General features: G+C 38.4%; 2 protein-coding genes across 9 annotated transcripts; one reads left to right on the top strand and one right to left on the bottom strand.

Moving 5' to 3' along the window:
- Positions 1 to 10: 10 nt before the first annotated feature.
- Positions 11 to 5,400, bottom strand: gnsa (glucosamine (N-acetyl)-6-sulfatase a). Its single transcript, XM_084112024.1, has 14 exons — positions 5,069 to 5,400; positions 4,879 to 4,938; positions 4,516 to 4,722; positions 4,303 to 4,368; positions 3,602 to 3,700; positions 3,344 to 3,511; positions 2,785 to 2,867; positions 2,584 to 2,702; positions 2,399 to 2,502; positions 2,223 to 2,324; positions 1,975 to 2,085; positions 1,777 to 1,887; positions 1,528 to 1,688; positions 11 to 1,444 (listed from the first exon to the last, which is right to left on the bottom strand). Exons 1-14 carry the CDS (start codon positions 5,243 to 5,245, stop codon positions 1,369 to 1,371), a joined length of 1,644 nt encoding a protein of 547 aa, XP_083968150.1. The 5' UTR covers positions 5,246 to 5,400; the 3' UTR covers positions 11 to 1,368.
- Positions 5,401 to 6,437: 1,037 nt separating this feature from the next.
- tbc1d30 (TBC1 domain family, member 30) lies at positions 6,438 to 19,056 on the top strand. 8 transcript variants are annotated; one of them, XM_084112513.1, is made up of 15 exons: positions 6,472 to 7,163; positions 8,053 to 8,217; positions 12,377 to 12,438; positions 12,547 to 12,612; positions 12,692 to 12,817; positions 13,119 to 13,304; positions 13,565 to 13,733; positions 13,809 to 13,977; positions 14,074 to 14,179; positions 14,376 to 14,482; positions 15,464 to 15,603; positions 16,116 to 16,322; positions 16,435 to 16,500; positions 17,436 to 17,874; positions 17,924 to 19,056. In XM_084112513.1, exons 1-15 carry the CDS (start codon positions 6,623 to 6,625, stop codon positions 18,312 to 18,314), a joined length of 2,940 nt encoding a protein of 979 aa, XP_083968639.1. In that variant the 5' UTR covers positions 6,472 to 6,622; the 3' UTR covers positions 18,315 to 19,056. The 8 variants fall into 8 exon arrangements, with proteins under 8 accessions (XP_083968640.1, XP_083968638.1, XP_083968637.1 ...); XM_084112514.1 differs by lacking the exon at positions 16,435 to 16,500 and having other exon boundaries at positions 6,438 to 7,163; XM_084112511.1 differs by having other exon boundaries at positions 6,467 to 7,163; positions 17,436 to 19,056.
- Positions 19,057 to 20,395: the final 1,339 nt, after the last annotated feature.

The raw sequence follows: 20,395 nt of genomic DNA, 5'->3' as shown, positions 1-20,395 counted from the left end.
GCAACAAAAATATTTTCAGAATGCTTTTATCAATCAAACACACAAGACAAAAGTCCACACCAACCATAGCAATGCTACTAACAAATATAATGAAAGATTTATGTGCAAAACATGTCAGACATGTTGATCACAGACTGGAAAGTGCTTCACTAAACGGATATATTGAAGTATTGTGAGAAAGATCTTTTCAAACCCACTTCTTATGCATGTCCACCGCTTCTCAGATCATTTTGGGTGATTTGAGATATTGCCAATTCCAGCAGAAGATTGTTGAAGGTTGCGTAGTAGTCTGAAAGTAAAACGGTCCCTTAATGCTTCAAGTTTGGGTTGCTGTGAACATATTCAAGAGCAAAGCCACAGCAACCCAAGCACAGGATTTCCCTCAAAGAAAAAAATAAAACTGTCTTGTACTAAACTGAGGCTAAACAATGTCAGATGATATTCAATGACCTGCTGTTCTCCACACCTTTGGCTCATTCACAACTGACACAAAACGCAAGAATGATAAGAAAAATAACAGTTTAACTACAACAATGAAATGCTAAATATTACAATATTTGCACTTAGTTTTGTTGTGGTATTACTCAAGTAAAATATACGTCCAAACACAGATTTTTTGCTGCCATATGCAAGTGACAGGAACTGAAAAGGTGATATTTTAGTAGCAAAATTGTGCATAAAAGAAAAATAGTAGTTCAGCTTATATGGTACTTTGGGCCTGAAAGTGTTTATCATAACAGTCTGACAAGCATGCAGTTGTGTATATTTCTATTGTGGTTGTTCTCAATTTAATTCTTTTTACCATTTGCCATTTTTAAACCAGAAAAAGAAATCCACTTTCTATCCTTGCGGTTGACCAGAAATTAAGGCCAAGAACATTCAAATGTTATATATATTTTTTCCAACAAATATGTGGAGTGAAATGTTTCAGACACGTCTGGCAAACAAACAATCCAATAATTTCCTCAAAATTTGAGCTCAAGTTCAAAACGTGTTTAAAGCAAAAGTAAAACTAAATCTACAAAACATGAATAAAGAGAAAAGACAGTATTTGAAATGTTCAGTGCTATTGTTAAAGTAAAAGCAGCAAGATTAATTCAGAACAAACAGGAATATGATGTGAATGCTCTCACAGATGTCTGTCAGCTGGTAGTTTGTCAGGATCTGATGTGAATGAGATGGGCCGTCCTGTCTGAAAGTGTCTGGTTTGTTTGGTATCCTGGCGCACCCTGATGACCTCATCTGAGGAGGAGAGACTGGGCATCTTTGGGAGAATGTCAGGATATAAAGGCAACAACAGGGCTTATTTTTCAGTGCCCTTTATTCTTTCCCTTCACTGGTTCTTCTTCCTTTAATCCTCTCCACGCTCTACTTCAGCGTCTGTCGTAGTTTGTTCCTGTGAGGGACGAGGCTGCTGAACATTAACCGAGGATCAAACCTAAACCTGGTGGAACAGTGACAGGCCAAATGTAAGTTTGAGTTATTTTAATTGAATGCTGAACGTTAAAATGATCAGGAAGTACAGACTTTGAGTCGTAGACGCCAGGCGTTCTGCAGGACTGTCCCGAGCAGGACTGCAGCATCATTAGACGGTGGTTCATCTTCTCCAGGACTTCCTGATCAATGCTTTTGGCAATGTTACTCAACTGAAAGGGGTCTGCTGTCAGGTTATACACCTCCACAAACACCTGCAAGCAAACACAGTGAACTATTACTATTACAGTATAATATATATAATAGGAGTTGGAGCAAATCGATTTTTTATTTCTTTTTTACCTCGTTGTCATCAAATTCACAGTACTGTAAGTTGGCGGCCTGTGATACTGTGCGAACACAGGCGTATGTGTTGTTGTACGAGTCTTCACAAACACAGTCGGGGAAACACTCCTGCAGACAAAAAAAACAGCTGTGTTGTAGCACTCATTTTTTGGGATTACCGTAATGACTGTTTATTTGTAGCACGCAGACCCTCACCGAGACCCCGGGGCCCAGCAGAGGGCAGGCTGGGTCTGAGATGTTGCTTCCTTCTCCCTCATATTCCACCAGTACATCAGATCTCCATGTGCTACTGTTCCCTTTACCGATCTGAAACAAATCAAATGCAAACTTATTTAGAACTTTAATTAATTATACTGTACGTGTAGCAAGAAAAAAACAAAAAAACAAAATGCCAATACTTAAATGCATTTATTTATTTAGTTCAAAGTTCAAACAGGATTTACCATGATAGGTAGAAATGACATCCCATCCATCTTAGTTTCGTTGACGTTATATCCTGCTATGTCCAGAATCGTTGGACCCAAATCCACATTTGCTATGAGTAGCTGTTGAAACGGATACGTTATTAATGACACACATAAAGCAAATAAATATATAAAAAAAAGCTTGTTTATATTACCTGGCTTGTCTGATTGGGTTTGATATTAGGCCCTCGCACCAGCAGAGGAACTCTGATATCAAATTCATAGAGCTGCCTCTTATCCATCGGAAGAGAAAACTGGCCTGAGAGGAAGAAATGGACACATGAAAAAATAAAAGGGTAGAGTAAAATAAAATTTCTTCACTATTAAACTCATCATGTACCTGTGTGGTAACCATTGTCGGAGGTGAAAATGATGTAGGTGTTGCTAAGCTCTCCTCTGACCTCCAACTTTTTCACCATTTTCTCCACCAGGTCGTCTACTGATAGTAAAGTGCGCCACCTAGTGGAACAGACCAACAGTACCGCATTACATCATGTGCAATATTAAAATGATTTTAAGTTGGGGAAAAAAATCTGAATACCGTTTTCTATAGGCGTTATCCAAGAACTCCACTGAAGAGTTTGTCATGGGTGTCTTTGCTTGCCTGATGAGCCAGTGTTTGTCCTGAAAAATCAGGTTTAAATGCTGTCAGATATGCACAAAAACCATCCAATCAGAACATCTAAAGGAGTTTTCGCACCAGAGGATCGTTCCAATAACTATTGCCGGAAGAACCCGCTTTTTGGTGTGTTCGGACCGCAGGAACTGGGAAGGATTTTAGTTCTAGGAACGCCTTTTCGGGGGGCTAAATTAGCTCCTACTTCAGAGTAGGGTCTAACCCAACACAATAGGAACTACCAGTGACGCAAGTGTATGTTGATTGGCCGAACACGTCATACACCGGCATTTTTAAAAAGCAGTGTAAACACACAGTTTACATAGTTTACTTACTCCACTAACATGGAGAACAGCAATAGATGGGCCGACGCCTAAGTCCATCGCACTTTAATGATGGGGAAAGTTTTGTTCTTGGGGGACTGCCCCGATGGCTAGTTCCTGTAACTACCTGGTGAGAAAGCCCATACACATCAGGCCCGTACCTTTCCATGTATGTTGAAGTTAGGGTCTCTTGGCGCTTTGACGTTGGGAAAACTGCTCTCGTACTGAGGAGCGGCCGTCCAGGGTGAGTGCGGGGCCGGAGTGGACACCATCATGAAGAAAGGCCTGCGGTTAGACTTGTTTTCCAGGAAGTCGATGGAAATATTGGCCTGGATGGAATCAGACATGTACAAGCCACTTAACTTCTGTTGCGTAAGGTTTTATGTAATGTCTTGAATGCAGGTGAGATCTGCTCTTACCAGAACATCCGTAAGGTAATCCTCACTGTAGTTCTGTCCATGCCGCTGCGCCCTGCCGTTCACAGACAGTGTGTAGTTGTAGTACTTGGAGTTTCTCTCCTGTAGGAACATGTTAAAATCATCAAAAAGATTTCACTCCAAATAAATCTGGTCTCAGGATAAATAAATACAAATTATATATATATATATATATATATATATATATATATATATATATATATATATATATATATATATATATATATATATATATATGTATATATTACAGTATATGTGTGTATTTAGATATATTTGTGGGTGTGTATATGTATATATATGACACAGCGACCTACAATCTGCTCTCAACGACACCATGAGCTTTGAATTGTGGGAGCTGCTAATAAAAGAATAAACAGCATGGCTCCAGAGAACATTCCTTTTCTCTTCTGGATTCATTTCTGTGCCTACATTTGCTTGAGTTCTTGTAGCAGCGTCACAAACATGCTACATTTTAGGCTACTAACCGTTTTCATAACCTTCTAGCTAAAATTAGACTTCTGCAGGGCTCATGGGAAAGGTTGACAGGCTTGTCAACGTGTTCCCGCTTGTCATCTCACCTAAATCATTAACGTCTTCTACTTGTGACCCTCAAAGCTCGCTGTGCACACGACAACCCTGAAGCTCTGGTAAAAAAGCATGATCGGCTTCTGACTTTTTCTTACCAAGGCGAACCAGTGGTCCCAGCCCGGAGGAACGTGCTCCACTCCTCCAGCTTTTTTACTGCCGTACTGAAGCAGAGAAACACACATGGATGATGTGCTATCAGCTGATTCAGGGCTGGTCGTATGACATGATGATAAAGACTATAAAAATGTTTTTCCACCCCAAACTAAAGAAAGGGGTTATCCTTATGAAAGCACCCAGTATCTCTTTACCTCATTCAGATACTTCCCAGCAAAGAAGGTCTGATAGGTGCCGTGTTTCTGAAGAAAGGCAGGGAAGCTGTCGGGCTCTTGGGTCTTCTGCCACGCTGTGCTGCTGCAGTTGCCCTCCAACGTGTTGTTCACGACATGATGGTTATGGGGGTATTTGCCCGTCAGGATACTCGCCCTGCTGGGGCAGCAAAGAGGACTGGCAACAATCTGGGTGAGAGAAGAAAAGACAAATAAGTTTTAGGAGATGCTGTGCAAATTGATGCAATGGCAAACATGCATGCTGGTTGATTCATGATAATAAACTTAGAAATATTCTTATGCAGAAAAACAGGAAGGACACAGTTTAGCACAATTTCTACTCACCGTGTTTGTAAAGGTTATTCCAGCATCACCAATCAGCTTTTTAGTCTTCACTAAAGGGATCTGTACATTGAAAGATGTCAAGATAATGATGATGTAGCTCAGAAACAATATTTAAAGTAAATTGCATAGAGGAATTCACGACCACTGAGAATGGCAACAATAAAACTCTTTTCTCAGAAAATGTACTCACCATTCCGCCGATGGAGACATCCAGATCATCGGTCAGGATTAAAACAATGTTCGGTCTGGGATTCATTTTAGCCGCGGCCAGATTGTTGCAATGCAAAGTGACGCAGATGAGAATAAAATGTAACATTACTAACGGAGAAACCATCTTTGACGCCGAATGAAAAACAAATAAAGCCATGGCCTAAACGAGGACCTTTTCTTGCGATAAAAGCATGAAATACTGTTATGGGAAACGCTGCTTTAGAGGAGCAGTTAGCTTTCCTGGTCTAGTGTACGAAATTACGAATCATACTATGGCGACGTCTTGACTCATGAATATTAATTAGACATTCTGACTTTGCTTGCTACCCTGTTGTGGCGTCTAGTCACGTAGCCTAATTTATATTCATAAGCCAAGCCTTCAGAATTGAAGGATTCGCTAATTCGCCAGCAGACTAGCGCCCACCTACCAAGGTCTGCCTTACAGCCAATCAGACGATTTGAATCATGAATATTCATAAAAATAACCGTCGCCATAGTAAGATTAATACAGTTCCCTCCTCGGGTCCTGTCATGTGGAGAGGCGGAAGCCCCGGTCAGCTGATGTTTACGCTCGTCTAAGGGATGATGTCATTCATGCAATTTCTGTTTTATGGCTTATATTGTTTGTTTATTTATTTATTTAATCAGGGACAATACACATTAAGAATACATAGTATGTAAAATGCGCTAGATTTAGCCAACACTGGCTATTTTTCATGCGTAGTCCCTTGGCAGGTTGATGTTAAGGACAGGAGAAAAAACTAAATTTAAAACTCAAAAATACAAACTACATTGTCTATAAATGTTCACAATTTTGATTCAACAGTAATATCGTCTCTTTTAATTGTCTTTCCCACTCAAATCTCTGTCAGGCCTACAAAAGTTGTATTTTTTTAAAAATATTGTAATGTAAGAAGGTGCAGTTTCACGTTTCAATCCAGATTTTCACGCAAGAAAATGTAAACAATGTAAAATGTAAAACACACCCACCCACATTATATATGTAATCCAAACAAATATATAGCCTGTTTGAAAACATACAAACATTTATTTAAAAAAACAAACAGCAAATGTATAATTAAATACGTATAAATGTATATAGGCCTATATATTGTTTTTGGAACAAAAGTTTGTATATTTTTATTTATACATTTGCTGTATATACATACAGATAAAATGTAAATGTAGCCTAGATTTATTTGGACACGTTAATTTACAAACAATTATTGTAGCCAATATTTGTAGTGAAATGAACAAACACTATATATTTCTCATTGACCTGTTTAGAAAGTTTGTTTCAAAAGTTTCGGAGGTGGGTTGAACTATTCCTGCAGCAGGGGCGCACAATCAGGATTTAGACCGTTTCAGGAAGGAAACCAGAGCCTGGGAAAGGCGCTGCCAACCCCACTCAAGTAATGGAACACACCCGGAACTTGAGTTCCTTATTGATTCATCTAAAACAATCTTTGGTTTGTACTTGTGTGCAGCAAATGTGCACGAGTGTGTAATGCTGAACTTTAAAGAGCGATAAAACATGTCTGGTGTGGACGTCGCTAAAGAGGAACTTAAGGAGATTGACATATGTGACAACATCTGCTCGGAGGAGGAGAGTGGAGTTTTCGTCAACTCAGGTGCGTCGTACCTTGACGGCTTCTCGGCGCTTCACAAATGGGTTTCAAAGGGACGTTCATTCTCAGATACAAGCTGTGAGTGCGCCAAAACAGCTTCATCATTATCAGTCTCACTATCCAAGTGCGCAAAAGAGCCTCATGGATCACCAGCTGGAGACATCCGTATGGAGAGAAGAGGAGGAGGAGGAGGAGGGGGGATTCATGAAGCAGGTGTATATTCGGATGAAGATGATCTGAGAACGTCCCGGGCATCATCTATAGTGGAGTGTCTGTTAGTGGAGCTCTATGACACGTACAGTAACAGCGTCAGAGGGGTGGACAGCTCGACCGAAGCCTCCAACTCGGATGCTTTCCTGGGAAGGAGCAACGCTGGCTCCAACTTTCTGCAGGAACTTCAGGAGAAACACACGAGACGCCATCAGATGAAATACCTGACTCAAAAAGGTGAGCATCAATTCCCCTTTCAACTGAAGTCAATTCAATCCAATTTATGTACTGTCATTCATAAACTACTGGTCAAAAAATTTGAGTAATTAAGACTTTTCTGAAGAATCATGTGACACTGAAGACTGGAGTAATGATGCTGAAAATTAAGCTTTGCATCACAGGAATAAATTACATTTTAAAATATATTTCGATACAAAACAGTTATTTAAATTTTAATAATATTTTACTGTTTTTACTGCATTTTTGCCTTGGTGAGCATAAGAGACTTCTTTCATAAAAACATAAAAAACGTAATTAATCCAAACGTTTGACCAGTAAAGTGTATGTCTCATGCATTTCTATTATAATTTATGGATTTTTTCCTTTTTGTTTTTAAATCATGCTTTAAATAAATAAATATGAATGTGAATAAATAAATAAAAAGTTCACTATTTTAACTTTTTCATAATTTTTTTTTAAAAAATTATTCGCAGTGCATTTCCATGTTCACACAAAAATAGAGTGACATTACTCTTAAGTAATAGTATATGTTATATGATTGGGGTGCTTAAAATGGTTGTAGATTAAATATAGTGTTACAGATACTGCATGTGAACTTACCCAGTTATAATGCCACTCTGAAAGCCAGTTAAATCTTAACCCTTTGTTTGCTGAAGTAATTTAATTGTTGTCTCAGGTGCTCAGGTTCCTTGTTGGCCATAATGACAATTTCCATATAAAGGTCTTTTGTAGACTTGTATACACAGTGTTTTGACAATCATAATTATCTTAACCTGTCTACATATGTAGTGTTATTTGCACTCTCACTGCACAATCTGTTCAAATAAAAGTTTTATCAAATGAATGCACATCCTTCAGATTTAAACGAGCTTTATTTTGTGCTCAGGTCCGGAGGAGCTGAAGTGGATCGTTCAAGAGGTGAAGTATCGCATCGCTGTCCAGTCGGCCAAACTGGTGCGTCAGGTCAAGAGGAAGGACAGACTCCGGCAGAAGTTTCAGAAGAACTGTGATATAGTCACCGCCTGCCTGCAAGCCGTCTCTCAGAAAAGACGTAATTACAAATCATTCTATCATTTCCCTCCTCTTGCTGTCATTACTGTTATGAGCAGCAGTATTAACGGGGCACTATTATGCCCTTTGTCTTGATTTTGTTTTAGGGCTCTACTATAATAGGTTTTCATGCTTGATTTTTCATGCCCGGTCTGTCAGTAACACACTGGGCTGCATTTCCCAAAAGCATCATTAACCAGCTATGTTTGCAAGTTCCATCATTACCAGCATAACCAGCATAGTCAAACGATTCAGTGTTTCCCAAAAAACATAGTTCCAACGAACATTCGCGAACAGCATTGCAGAATTGTGTGGTTGGACCTACAGATCTCGACCTGTGGTTAGAATCATAGTTTCTTGTTAGTATGACATGTGGACTTAAATAGATCATGCTCTTGAGCAAAATAGCAAGCAGCATGTAGTACATTCTATATCTCTTATTCCAGATGCATACAAATTCCATTCTAAGACTTTTAAGCCCGATTTCACAGACAAGGCTTAGATTAAGCTAGGATTAGGCATTAGTTCAGTTAGGACATTTAAGTAGCTTTTATAAACGTGCCTTAGAAAAAAACATTACTAGTGTGCATCTTGAGACAAAAAAATGGCACTGACATATTTTAAGATATGCCAGTGCAAGTTGCTTTCAGTTAAAACAGCTCAACAATGCCTTTTAGTCTGGGACTAGACTTAAGCCTAGTCTGTGAAACAGGGGTTAGTTTGTCAAGAGAATTAAAGCGCTACACTATTATATTCTAGATTGACAATACGTCTTAGTATTCATTGATGCTAGATTTCCTTCAGCTGTTTTAAAAGGATGCGGTATAGCTTACATATGTAATGGTTGCCGAAAGGCTCAGGCTCACATACTGTATATCGAATGCATTTTTTCTTCACCTTAGTGTGGTTCTCTCAGTTGATATTTTAGAAGACCGCATTCTGAAATATCTTCCCTCTACCACAGGATTGCCTCCTCACCAATTATTTGCATTAGATTCAAAACACACACTCATTCATGTGATGAGTTTATGACACTGACATGCAAATTAGCACCGTAACGTTGTAGTGAGCTCAAATTTGTATTTGAATTTTGCTTGCTAATTAGTCATCAATGTGGCCTTGCGTCTCTTAAATGTGTTTTCCTCCATTTTATCTACATGCAGCATGACAAGCCCTGTCAAACAGGTACAGTATGAAATCACATCAAAACTATAGCACAATATGGTTGCCATTATTCAGTCTATGTCTATTCTTGATGCAAGAGGTGTGACTTTGTACAGTAGATAGTATAGTGAACGGTTATGGATTTTGTTGTATTTGACATGTTTATTTTTGTAAACATGAGTAACGGTGTTTATCACTGTTGTTTTGTCACTAAATGCATGTCAGGAAAAAATACCCAAATGCCTATCATCCAATGGAAAATGCATACATTTTCCATATCAGGTCAAGATGGTCAAATTTACCTGACTTTCTGTATATTGTATGGATGGATACTTTAATTTGGAATATTCTGACACATTGTCGTTTAGCACAAAATAAGAAAGCCTGCTTATTGACTTATTTTTCCTTATATCTCTCTCTCACTTTGTCATGATGTTTTAAATCATTATATTATACAGAACTAACTTTAAATAATTGACTATTTCCTCCAAGTGCCTTAAAGTACAACATTTCCTTTTTATAATAAACAACAGATCCTTGATTCAGATTGGTTGAGCCGTGTCTGAAGCCCTTGTAAATGACTCCACAAACATACACCTGTGTGATCTCATTAAATCAGTATTACTGCTTCACTTAAAGTAAATCATTTAATGTACTAACAGTTTAATAAAAGCAATAAGTCCTGTGAAGCCATGGTCTTCAGTGAATTTATAACAGCAAAAGGGGATTTTCACCGTAAAACCACAAATTATTGCCTTAGTAAATCATTCAGATCACCTGAATTCATGACGGTTCAACCATCTTATCCTTATTCTTATCTTGGGATTTTAGCCTATAATTGGGTCCTAAGACTTTTTTGTGTGATTTTTGGATCCAGAGTAATTAAAGAATACCTTGTTCTTAAAGGTTAATGCTAAAGTTGGCAGCATGGCACTAGTCATTCACGTACTGTGCAGGCCATTGTTTTCCTCCGTTTCTCTGGCCCTTCCTCCAGAGCTCCAGCGGTCCCTCCTTCCTCACAACCCTGAATGTGACGCTCATATGTGGGTGTAGACGCGCGCATCACCACGCTATCCCGCCTTTCCCATCCTGCGCGTTCATTTCGATCACCTTTGATTCTTTTATGCTATTTATAATTCTTATTCTTAAGGTACATACATACATGCATCTTCATGTATGAGGATAAATGTGTTGTTCTTCTCTGCTTTATTGATATCATAACGAGTATGATATTTTTAGATGAGATGAGAGAATCGTTTTGAATGCGCGGTCAAACGGACCTCGTCCTCCCAGCTTTTTCTCCAGATGAAGCAGGAAAGGTTTGTCTCCTCTAAGAGATCGAGGGTTTGTATGAAACGGCAGAATGCAGCTGGAGGAGTCGGTAATATTATCAGTAATGTGCTGAAGAAACGCAACGGCATCTCTAGAAGAGCGCCGCGTCTGCTCTGCACCCTAGAGCCAGGTGAATACAGCATGCTTTAAGGGCATTATTTTTATTCATTTAGTCTATCTTTGCCCTGTGAGTATAGATAAAACTCTTTATTCCTAAGATGCCCAGTTGTTTTGCACTGGTGCTGATTGCAGAATGGCATTTCTGTGATAATTAGATAATAAGGGCCTTCGCTTTTTTACTAAATACATATTTTATCAGCTACATTAATACGATTGTGAACTACGTTTAAGTTAACTATTTTTGAAATTGAGAAATATTATGGGTTTTAGCTTCGAGGGGTCCTGAAAGTTTGAATAGGCTTATTATGAAATCATTTTATTGTATACATTTTAGGCTCACTTTTAAATATTATGTAGGCCTATTTAGTAATTGATAATTGAGTCAAATTTTTCTTTTTAATGTATTAGATAATCAGTACATAATACTGGACATGCTTCTCATGCAGACACATGTGTTGTGCCGAGCTTGAGTGCAGTAGGGCTGGAGAGATGATGGTAATCATGTAGGTTAATCCGGAACAGCCTCGGCTGTCGAGTGAAATAGATGCAGAAATGGTGCCACTCCTTTTTATCATTTATACCATTAAACGATGACAGAGATGGACTCAGGTTGGTGGTTTTATTGATTTTCTTGTGCACCGAAAGTAGAAATGCTGCTCCTATTTCACATCATGTTGGTGAGGTAGAGTTGTTTACTTGCGCGTTTGACAGGATTTAGCATCTTTAGCCATGGCTAATGTGAAGGCTACATCAATTTAAAGAATTCGTCGTGTTGTTGTTGCTCTTTAACGCTCAATATGACTTCTTAACTATAAAAAACAGAGTTTATTTCGTCGTAATACAGGATGGTGTCGTGATTCCGGAAGAAACTGAAGGCGGAAGTGAGATTCAGCACCGCTCCGCAGTGGACAGCGTCATTTATCAACTATTCGATATCCAACGTTTGGTTTCTGCATCGTGGTGGTCGATAATACATTTGTCGTTTCCAGTAATTTCTGGTGCATTTTTATTAGTGTTTGTTCCTGTTTGACAAAGAAGAGAGTAAGGTAGCCTGCCTGCAATAATAATAATGAGCCATTGAATTAAAACAAACCTTATTTATTATTAATGGACTAGTGACAAGTGGGGATGATAAAAGGACATATTTATTATTTTACAAATATACATTTTAAATGTCATGAATTTGAAAACATGAATATAATGACCAAAACATGCCTTTTTTCTTGCACCTGTTTTTGAGGAGTCCCGATTCAGTTGAATTTAATAATAAATAAATAAATCATTTAGAGAATTGCAACCTATCCTGATATAACTGGGTAATTGATTTATTTGATCATTTTATTTATTAATTAATTATATAATTTGGTAATTTATTTCAAATTTTTCAAATTATGACATTATCATATTTTGTTATTTCATCCTGAGTGGTGATTACGCAAAAACCCTTTATTCATTTGTTAATGAAACACCTGCAGCTACAGAAGAGACGTCTTTATGTGGTCCTCTTTGTCTCACTGATTGTCCACCGTTTTGTCTTATTGCAGGGGTGGACACCAGGTTGAAGTTCACTATCGAACCCTCTCTAGGCAAGAACGGCTTTCAACAAGTATGTATTAGATGCTTACTATGGCCCTAAAACCCTCAAACAGCAAAAAACCAACAAATATGCTTTTGGTTTGCATGTTGATTTGTTTGGGGTTGTTTTACTTTGCAGTGGTACGACGCTCTGAAAGCAGTGGCCAGACTCCCTGTGGGTATTCCCAAAGAGTGGAGGAAGAGGGTAAGTGTGCTGGAAATTTCACTGTTTTCATATCCATGATATTTGACACACTGTATAATGTTTGGTTGTTTTGATATAGGTATGGCTGACCCTGGCTGACCAGTACCTCCACAGCATCTCCATAGACTGGGAGAAAACCATGAGATTTGCCTTCAACGATCGCAGCAATCCAGATGATGACTCTTTGGGAATCCAAATAGTGAAGGTTCATATTATATGCAGTTATTAAAAATTTTAAGGCTATACATAACAATATGAGGCAAGCAAACAAATTGTGGCTTTAGAGATATTTAATGGAAGGATGATAAAAGGTTAAATGGTGAAACAGGATATTTGCTCTTTGCAGTGCGTCAGTAAGAGGATAATGGAGCAGGATGTGTGTTTGTGTGTGTGTGTAGCGCTGAATGGAGGAGAACAGTGAGGCGCTTGTGCGCGAGTGAGCAAAGTTCAGTGTGCTTGTGTGCATAGGTAAGTCACACTTTGTTTTCCCTTCTCTTCTCATTCAGGACCTGCACAGGACAGGCTGCAGTTCCTACTGTGGCCAGGAGGCGGAGCAGGACCGGGTGGTGCTGAAGCGGGTTCTGCTGGCGTACGCCCGCTGGAACAAGACTGTCGGCTACTGTCAGGGCTTCAATGTTCTGGCCGCCCTCATTCTGGAGGTCACAGAGGGAAACGAAGGAGATGCATTAAAGGTTTTCCTAGATGCTTTAAAAGTATCACCATTTAATTTGATGACTTCTCTTTTATTATTTTAATTATAATTTAATCTTATTAATTGTTAATCAGTAATATTATTTGTTAATTCAAAATCCTCTTCAAAAATTAACATGTGCCCCCCCCTCAGTTTAAATGAGCATGACATTTTGGACAGACACGTTTTATAAGCAAGATAAGCTATTATCTTATATAAGCAAAAAGGTAAACCTAATTATCCTCTATCGTTCCGTTATAGGTTATGATCTATTTGATTGACAAGGTGCTTCCCGATAGTTACTTCGCCAATAACCTGCGTGCCCTCTCAGTGGACATGGCCGTGTTCAGAGATCTTCTGCGACTGAAGCTTCCAGAACTTTCTCAGCATCTCCAGCACCTCCAGAAAGTAGCCAATCGGGAAGGAGGAGGTATGCAGCAACCCTGTTAAATGTATTGATGCGAAGGACGAATGTTTGTACCAGCTCAACTGCATTGTGTTTCAGGCAGCTATGAGCCTCCGCTTACCAACGTCTTCACCATGCAGTGGTTTTTGACCATGTTTGCCACCTGTTTGCCCCATCACAACGTGCTGAAGATCTGGGACTCGGTCTTCTTCGAGGGCTCTGAAATGCTGCTGCGTGTGGCTCTGGCCATCTGGGCCAAACTCGGAGAGTAAGTTCACCTAGAGTTGCTTGCACTGTCGACTAGATTGCAAAGAAAATGATTTGCTCATACATTAAAAATGAGATACATTTTCAACCCTCTCAGGCGAATTGAGGAGTGCCAGACTGCTGATGAATTTTATAGCACTATGGGCTGCCTGACACAGGAAATGCTGGAGCACAATCTTATCGACTCCAATGAGCTCATGCAGGTAAGACAGAGCATAGAAAAGATCATGAATTTTTCATGATGATAATTATATGTAAACCTTATCATTTGGGTAAATCGGCAAGGAGTAACAGGTTTAATGTTGCAAAATTGTGTTTGAAAATGGCAAAAGCTTCTTGGAGGTAGTTTATCCAACTGTTTTTGGGGCTGAATACATGCACTTGTTTTCCTCCTGACAGACGGTCTACTCCATGGCCCCGTTCCCGTTCCCCCAGCTGGCTGAGCTCAGGGAGAAGTACACCTACAACATCACCCCGTTCCCTGCCCCGGTCAGAGCGAACAGCAGGTATGAGAGCTGAAGACACTCAACGCCCACAGCACAGATTGCAATCGTGAGAGTAGGAGCCATATAAAGACGTTATTACGAGCCTGCAGTGTTGTTTTATGGCACGTGTGTATATTGGCATGCAAATATCCAAAGCAAATGTTCTGCCTTATCTTGACAAGGTTTACACTCAGTTTAAAGATAATTGCCGACTTTATTTTACAAAGAAGAGAGCATTGATGCAACGATTTTTTTTATTCATTTTTTTTCTTCTTTTATACTCTCTAATTTTATTTACCTTATTTTAAATAATTGTATTGTTAAATTAAAGTAATACATTTTATTTTTTATTATTATTATTATTTTAATGTTTTTATTTCATGCATGGTTTTAAAAATTATTTTTTTTTTTTTCATGCATTATATTTTTCTTTCTTTTTTCAATTTTATTTAAAACTGTGTCATTACACTTAATTTTTTTCAGTTTTATGAATTCATTTTTAATTTAATTTTATATTTTATTATTTTTTGATTAATTTTAGTTTTATGCATTATTCATGCATTTTATTACTTGTTTGTTTCTTTTTTTGTATTTTATTATAAAATATTTAATTAATTTTTTTAAATTTTCAATGGTATTGATTTATTAATTTAATGTTATATTGTATTATTTGTTGTTTAATATTTAGTTTGATGTATTATTTATGCATTTTTTTTCTATTTTATTTCTAAATATTTAATTTCCTTTTTACATTTTTATTTTTATTTATATTTTATTTCATGCATTATATTTTCTGTATATAAAGTATTTTTGTATTTAATTTGATATTTTTGATATTTTATTTGTTGTTTAATATTTTGTTTCATGCATTATTCATGGAGTTTATTAAAAAAAATCTATTTTATCTTTAAATAATTTCATTACATTTATATATATATATTATTTTGTATTTAATATTTTATTTCATGCATGATATTATTGTTTTATTTTTCCTCTGTACAGTCTGGCACTCCATGGATGGGAGAGTGATGATGATGCTGACATGGATGATGAAGACTCTATTGTCACTGCCCTGGGCTGTCTGGGGCCTCTTGGTGGGCTTCTGGCCCCTGAAATCCAAAGATACCAAAAACACCTTAAAGGTCTGAATCTGATTATATTTCACATTTCAAAAACTAAAAGGAAGTAGATTTAATAGTGTAGCCTGAGGTTACAAACATGATTTATGTCTTTCTGAACACAAACTGCCCACATTTATAAAATGCACAAGATGTTTGATTTCTTAATGATTAACGATTTATGAGTCACTTAAACTATATTGGCTTTGTCAAAGTAAGGGTGATTTCATGGAGTAATGCAAACATAAGCTCACTGAAGCTCACTTTGCTTACCTAACCTTGGCAAGACCTGAAAATCCTTCTGCCCCAAATGGATTTAATCCTCGATGCATTTGTCAGTTCTTGTTGAATCTGAGGTGGGTCGAGTCATTCAAGCTGTCTTTAATTACGGCCTTCAGTTCCAGTGCAACTAAATAAATGGAAGGTTTGGAAAGGAGCCGACGCGGCCGTTACCCTGTAAAATGTCTCACAAATATTCTTGCACTCTACACATTATTATTTATGATGTTTGCTTTCTGTTTTCATCTGCTCTGCAGATCAGAGAGCAGATCAGAGCTCTCAGGGCAGTAACATGGCCGAGCTCAGTCCCGGGGCGGTGGGCGCGGGACGGGCTGAGCATCAAGCGGCCATCAACAGCATGATGCTGGAGCGCATGAGCACTGACATCAGCGCGCTGAAGAAACAGTACTCCCGCATCAAACAAAAACAACAGCAGCAAGCCGGGCTACTTTACATCCATACAGGTAGCAGGATCAAATAAAGAATAGAAAATTTTTTTTTCTGTCGAAGATGAGTTCAGGAAGTGACAGAGGGGATGTGAAGTGTTAGTCAGTTATACTGTGACATTTTTCCCAGGACCTCCAGTGGAAGCTGAAACTATTGAACCTCATCAACCCAGTAAACAGCAGAACCAACACACTGGTATTGATCTTCATGTGTCAACTATGGCTTCATTATACTGTAGATATATGGTGCAGTAGATCGGTGTTGATCGGTGTTGGGTCTGCTGGTGTATAATGCATTGAATTGCAATTTGTCATTTTGGTTATGGCTGAACTGATTAATCAAGGTGTTTTCTACGTCATATTTTCTTTTCAGGGGATTGGTATAATTATGCTAAAGATGGTTAATTACCTTTTTTCCATTTATTAAAATATTGGAAGATGTAATTTTGCAATTGCACCATTACAGGGCATAATGGAGACTTGAAACCGTGGAATCATAATAGGTCATATTTATTTTCACAATGCACAATCTTCTTTTTTGCACAATTCATCACTGTACACTATAAATATTTTTAACATTATTTATATATATATATATATATATATATATATATATATATAACCACTTTCCTTTTCCGCTGACATCACAAAGCCCCATTCTGTTTTCACCTTGAATATCCCGTTTAAAGCCGGGTTCACGCTATACGATTTGGCAAATTTTGAGAATCCTAAAAGATTCCTCTGAACCTAGGCTAAAATATGTAGTCTTTGATCACTTGACATGTTCACTGACAGCTGATTAATGACCATTGTGATCAAACTTTACCTCTGATGAATTTGTGTCAGAAGTTTGGATTGATGATGTCAAACTCCAGATGAGTCTTCTTGTGTAAGTCCGTTTTTGACTGCCGCACAGTCTGACACGAATGACAGCTGAGATCCTACCGTTTGACATGGCTTACTGCGTTCGTACAGTCTGACAAGCATAAATCGGACAGTGTGTACCCGGCTTAACTCAGAAACATGTTATATTGCAGAAGTAAAATCGGAAACACGATTTCATGTTGAGACTGACAGTCTGTTTGCAATTACTGCTGTTTTCTCACACTTTGTTATTGATTTTTTTCACAGACAAGTGTCCAGCCACCAGTATCCTTGCCTCCCAAATTGGTCCCTCCCCTGTGGTCAACCACCTTCTCTTGGGCAGGAAGCCCAGACCCGCTCAGCGATCCCCAAAGAATTGTATCATCCAGAATGGTGGAGTTCCCCAAGCCCACTCCACCCCCAGCCAGGATCAGATGATGCAGCCAAGACATCATTCCCCGTGGCGAACACATGTGCGCGCTCACCGCAGGAACATCGCCAGGGCGCGGGCACAGCTCGGCTTTGATGATTCTCTGGAGATCGAAGATGATCAAACTGACACCAGCAAAACGGAAGAAGCATCTGAAGATGGAGAGGAGAGAAGACTTGAGGAAGACAAAGAAGATGAAGAGAAGTTGGAGGATGAAGAGCAAGAGAAGTTGGAGGATGAAGAGCAAGAGAAGTTGGAGGATGAAGAGCAAGAGAAGTTGGAGGATGAAGAGCAAGAGAAGTTGGAGGATGAAGAGCAAGAGAAGTTGGCGGCTGAAAGCTCAGATGTCTCTCGGCAAGATGTCAGCGATGGAGAAGGAGAGGAACTCCAGCAGATCGACAACCGGCTGTCTTCTCTGGAACTGGAACCAGAACCAGCTTCTGATCCACCTACACCAACTCCAGAACCACAGCCGGAGCCCACGACCCCAGCTCAGCTCCCGTCCACCCGCCGTCCAGGTTCAGACTCTTCCAGCTCAGAAAGTGGAAGCTCCCTCAGAAGAAGCCCATCAACGCTGGCAGGAGAACCTCCGAAACCTCAGCAGATCTTTTCTCCGTTCCCCTGCATCAAAACCCCTCGCAAGTCCATTGCTGCAAGAAACTTGGGCCTCTACGGCCCAACTGCCAGAACTCCAAACGTGCACTTTCCCCAGATGAGCAGAAGCATGAACTGTGTAGGAAGCACCACCAAGCGCCGATGATGAGTTGTCGACTACAGACGAGCACGAGATGTTTGGGTCCAAAACTCCCGAACAACCATGAAAGCACATGCATTCTGAACTCAAGTATGCTTCCAGATACTCCAAAACATGCCATGCAACATGCCATCTACATTTAGGAACCATATTGGATAATTTAATCCTCCTATGAAGTTTATCATATGAATTTATGAATGTATTGTTTTGTTTTTTTAAATGAGATCCTACCAAAACATCTGGAAATAATAATACCCAGCAGACACGATCGGATGATGGTTCCACAAGCTCTTTCTGCATGTTCAGGTCACCAGTATTCGCTACAATGCACTATGTATGTTTACTCATATGCTCCAAAGCTTGGAAAATCACAATCACATTTATGTAAAATATCTCACGTTAAATGATTGTGGGAAATGCTACAGTTCTGCATTTTTCAGTTTTCAATCTGTGACTTCACAATCAAGCCAAACCCTTTTTCTCTTCACATCTCTTGATTTTTCCTTCAGTAAATTATCCATTTGTCATCTGAATAATACATGTTATTGTCATTTAGTTTTTCTCTTTTTGGATGCTCTTGTTCTAAACGCTCCTGCGACTGAATGTTTCTCTTTATCAACCTTTGATGCTTATGAGTAGTGAAGGATCACAGAAGTGAAGGATCACGCCCCAGAGAATAAAATACATGCAAGTATGGAAAAAAACTACTTTTCAGTTTCTACTTATTTCTGTTTCCTCTTCATTAAGTAATTAGTTTTTGCTTTCAGGTTGAAACTACAGTATTTTCTTTTTAGGTTTACAACGACACCTATTAGGAATGTAAAACTTAACTAAAGCCACCAATATCTCACACTGCTTCTGAGCCTAGTAGAGATTGTCCTCTGGTTAAATTGTAATGTAACTTCAATGGTCATTTACAGTTTTTTCATTATTTGCTTTGGTACTATTTTCACAAGTAAGTTGTACATTCTCAAAACTCTATCACAACTGATCATCAAAAGTGCACTTTTTTTCAAACATTTCAGCATGTTCTCAATTGTACAAGATGCAAAATCACAAAGTATCCTTTTCACTTTATCTAAATGTTTCATTTACAGTAACTGCCTTTCATAAAGCTCTTACTATGAACCTTTTGATTTGCATCTATTCTTGTTCAGTTTAATTTATACATTTGTCTATTATTTTAATCCAACTGATATTAATGGTTAATTAGTGAATAGATTTTAGATAATAACCACCACTATGTTCAAAGTGTGTGAGAGAGAGAGAGAGAGAGAGAAATTTATGAACATATACAGTAGCAGGATAGAGTATAAGGGAGAGGAAACAGTCAATAACTGTAACAGATCAGATCAGCTTGATCTGAGATGCATCAGTAGAAGGAAGACAGATGGCATCAAACACAGCATTTTTCATTACAGCATGGAGCAGATTCCCATGGTAGAGATCTGTAAAGGTCACCTACAGTATAGATTCAGTCATATGGTATACAGTGAGAACATTTACTGTATTGCCAGCAGACTGTTATAGCAGAACCTCATGGCAGTTTCATAACTTCATCAAACTATTTGATAACATGCTACATAGATACTTTTACAAACATTATGGATTCAATTACAGAAGTTAGGTAATGTAAGTGTATTTTCCAATGTGGCAACTGTAGTCTGTATTACTGTAATTATTTCAGCAACAAGGGTGATTTGAAACATGTATCTTGCATTGTTTCTGTTTGCTGTTGAAAGAACTGATTGGTAAAAGTACTAAATTGAAAGAAGATCATACTGTTGTGTTTCGGTGATTAAACTAAATCACCTCATTAGTCCTCATTACATATTACAATAATCTTGTGTTTGAAACAATGATTATGTGGATTGAAATATGTTTAACTACTGTAATGAAAACATGGGATCAGTTTTTGAAAATAACCAGCTGTGTTACAAGTGATATCAGCTTGGATTTTTGTAAGAGTTTTGAAAATGTACATCTTACTAGTGAAAATAGTAGGCCAACCAAAGCGAATAAACAAACTGTAATCTGGCATCT

The sequence above is a fragment of the Abramis brama genome (genome assembly GCF_963993115.1).
Source record: "Abramis brama genome assembly, chromosome: 4".
NCBI classification, from domain to species: Eukaryota; Metazoa; Chordata; class Actinopteri; order Cypriniformes; family Leuciscidae; genus Abramis; species Abramis brama.
This window is presented reverse-complemented; position numbering and strand designations above follow the sequence as displayed.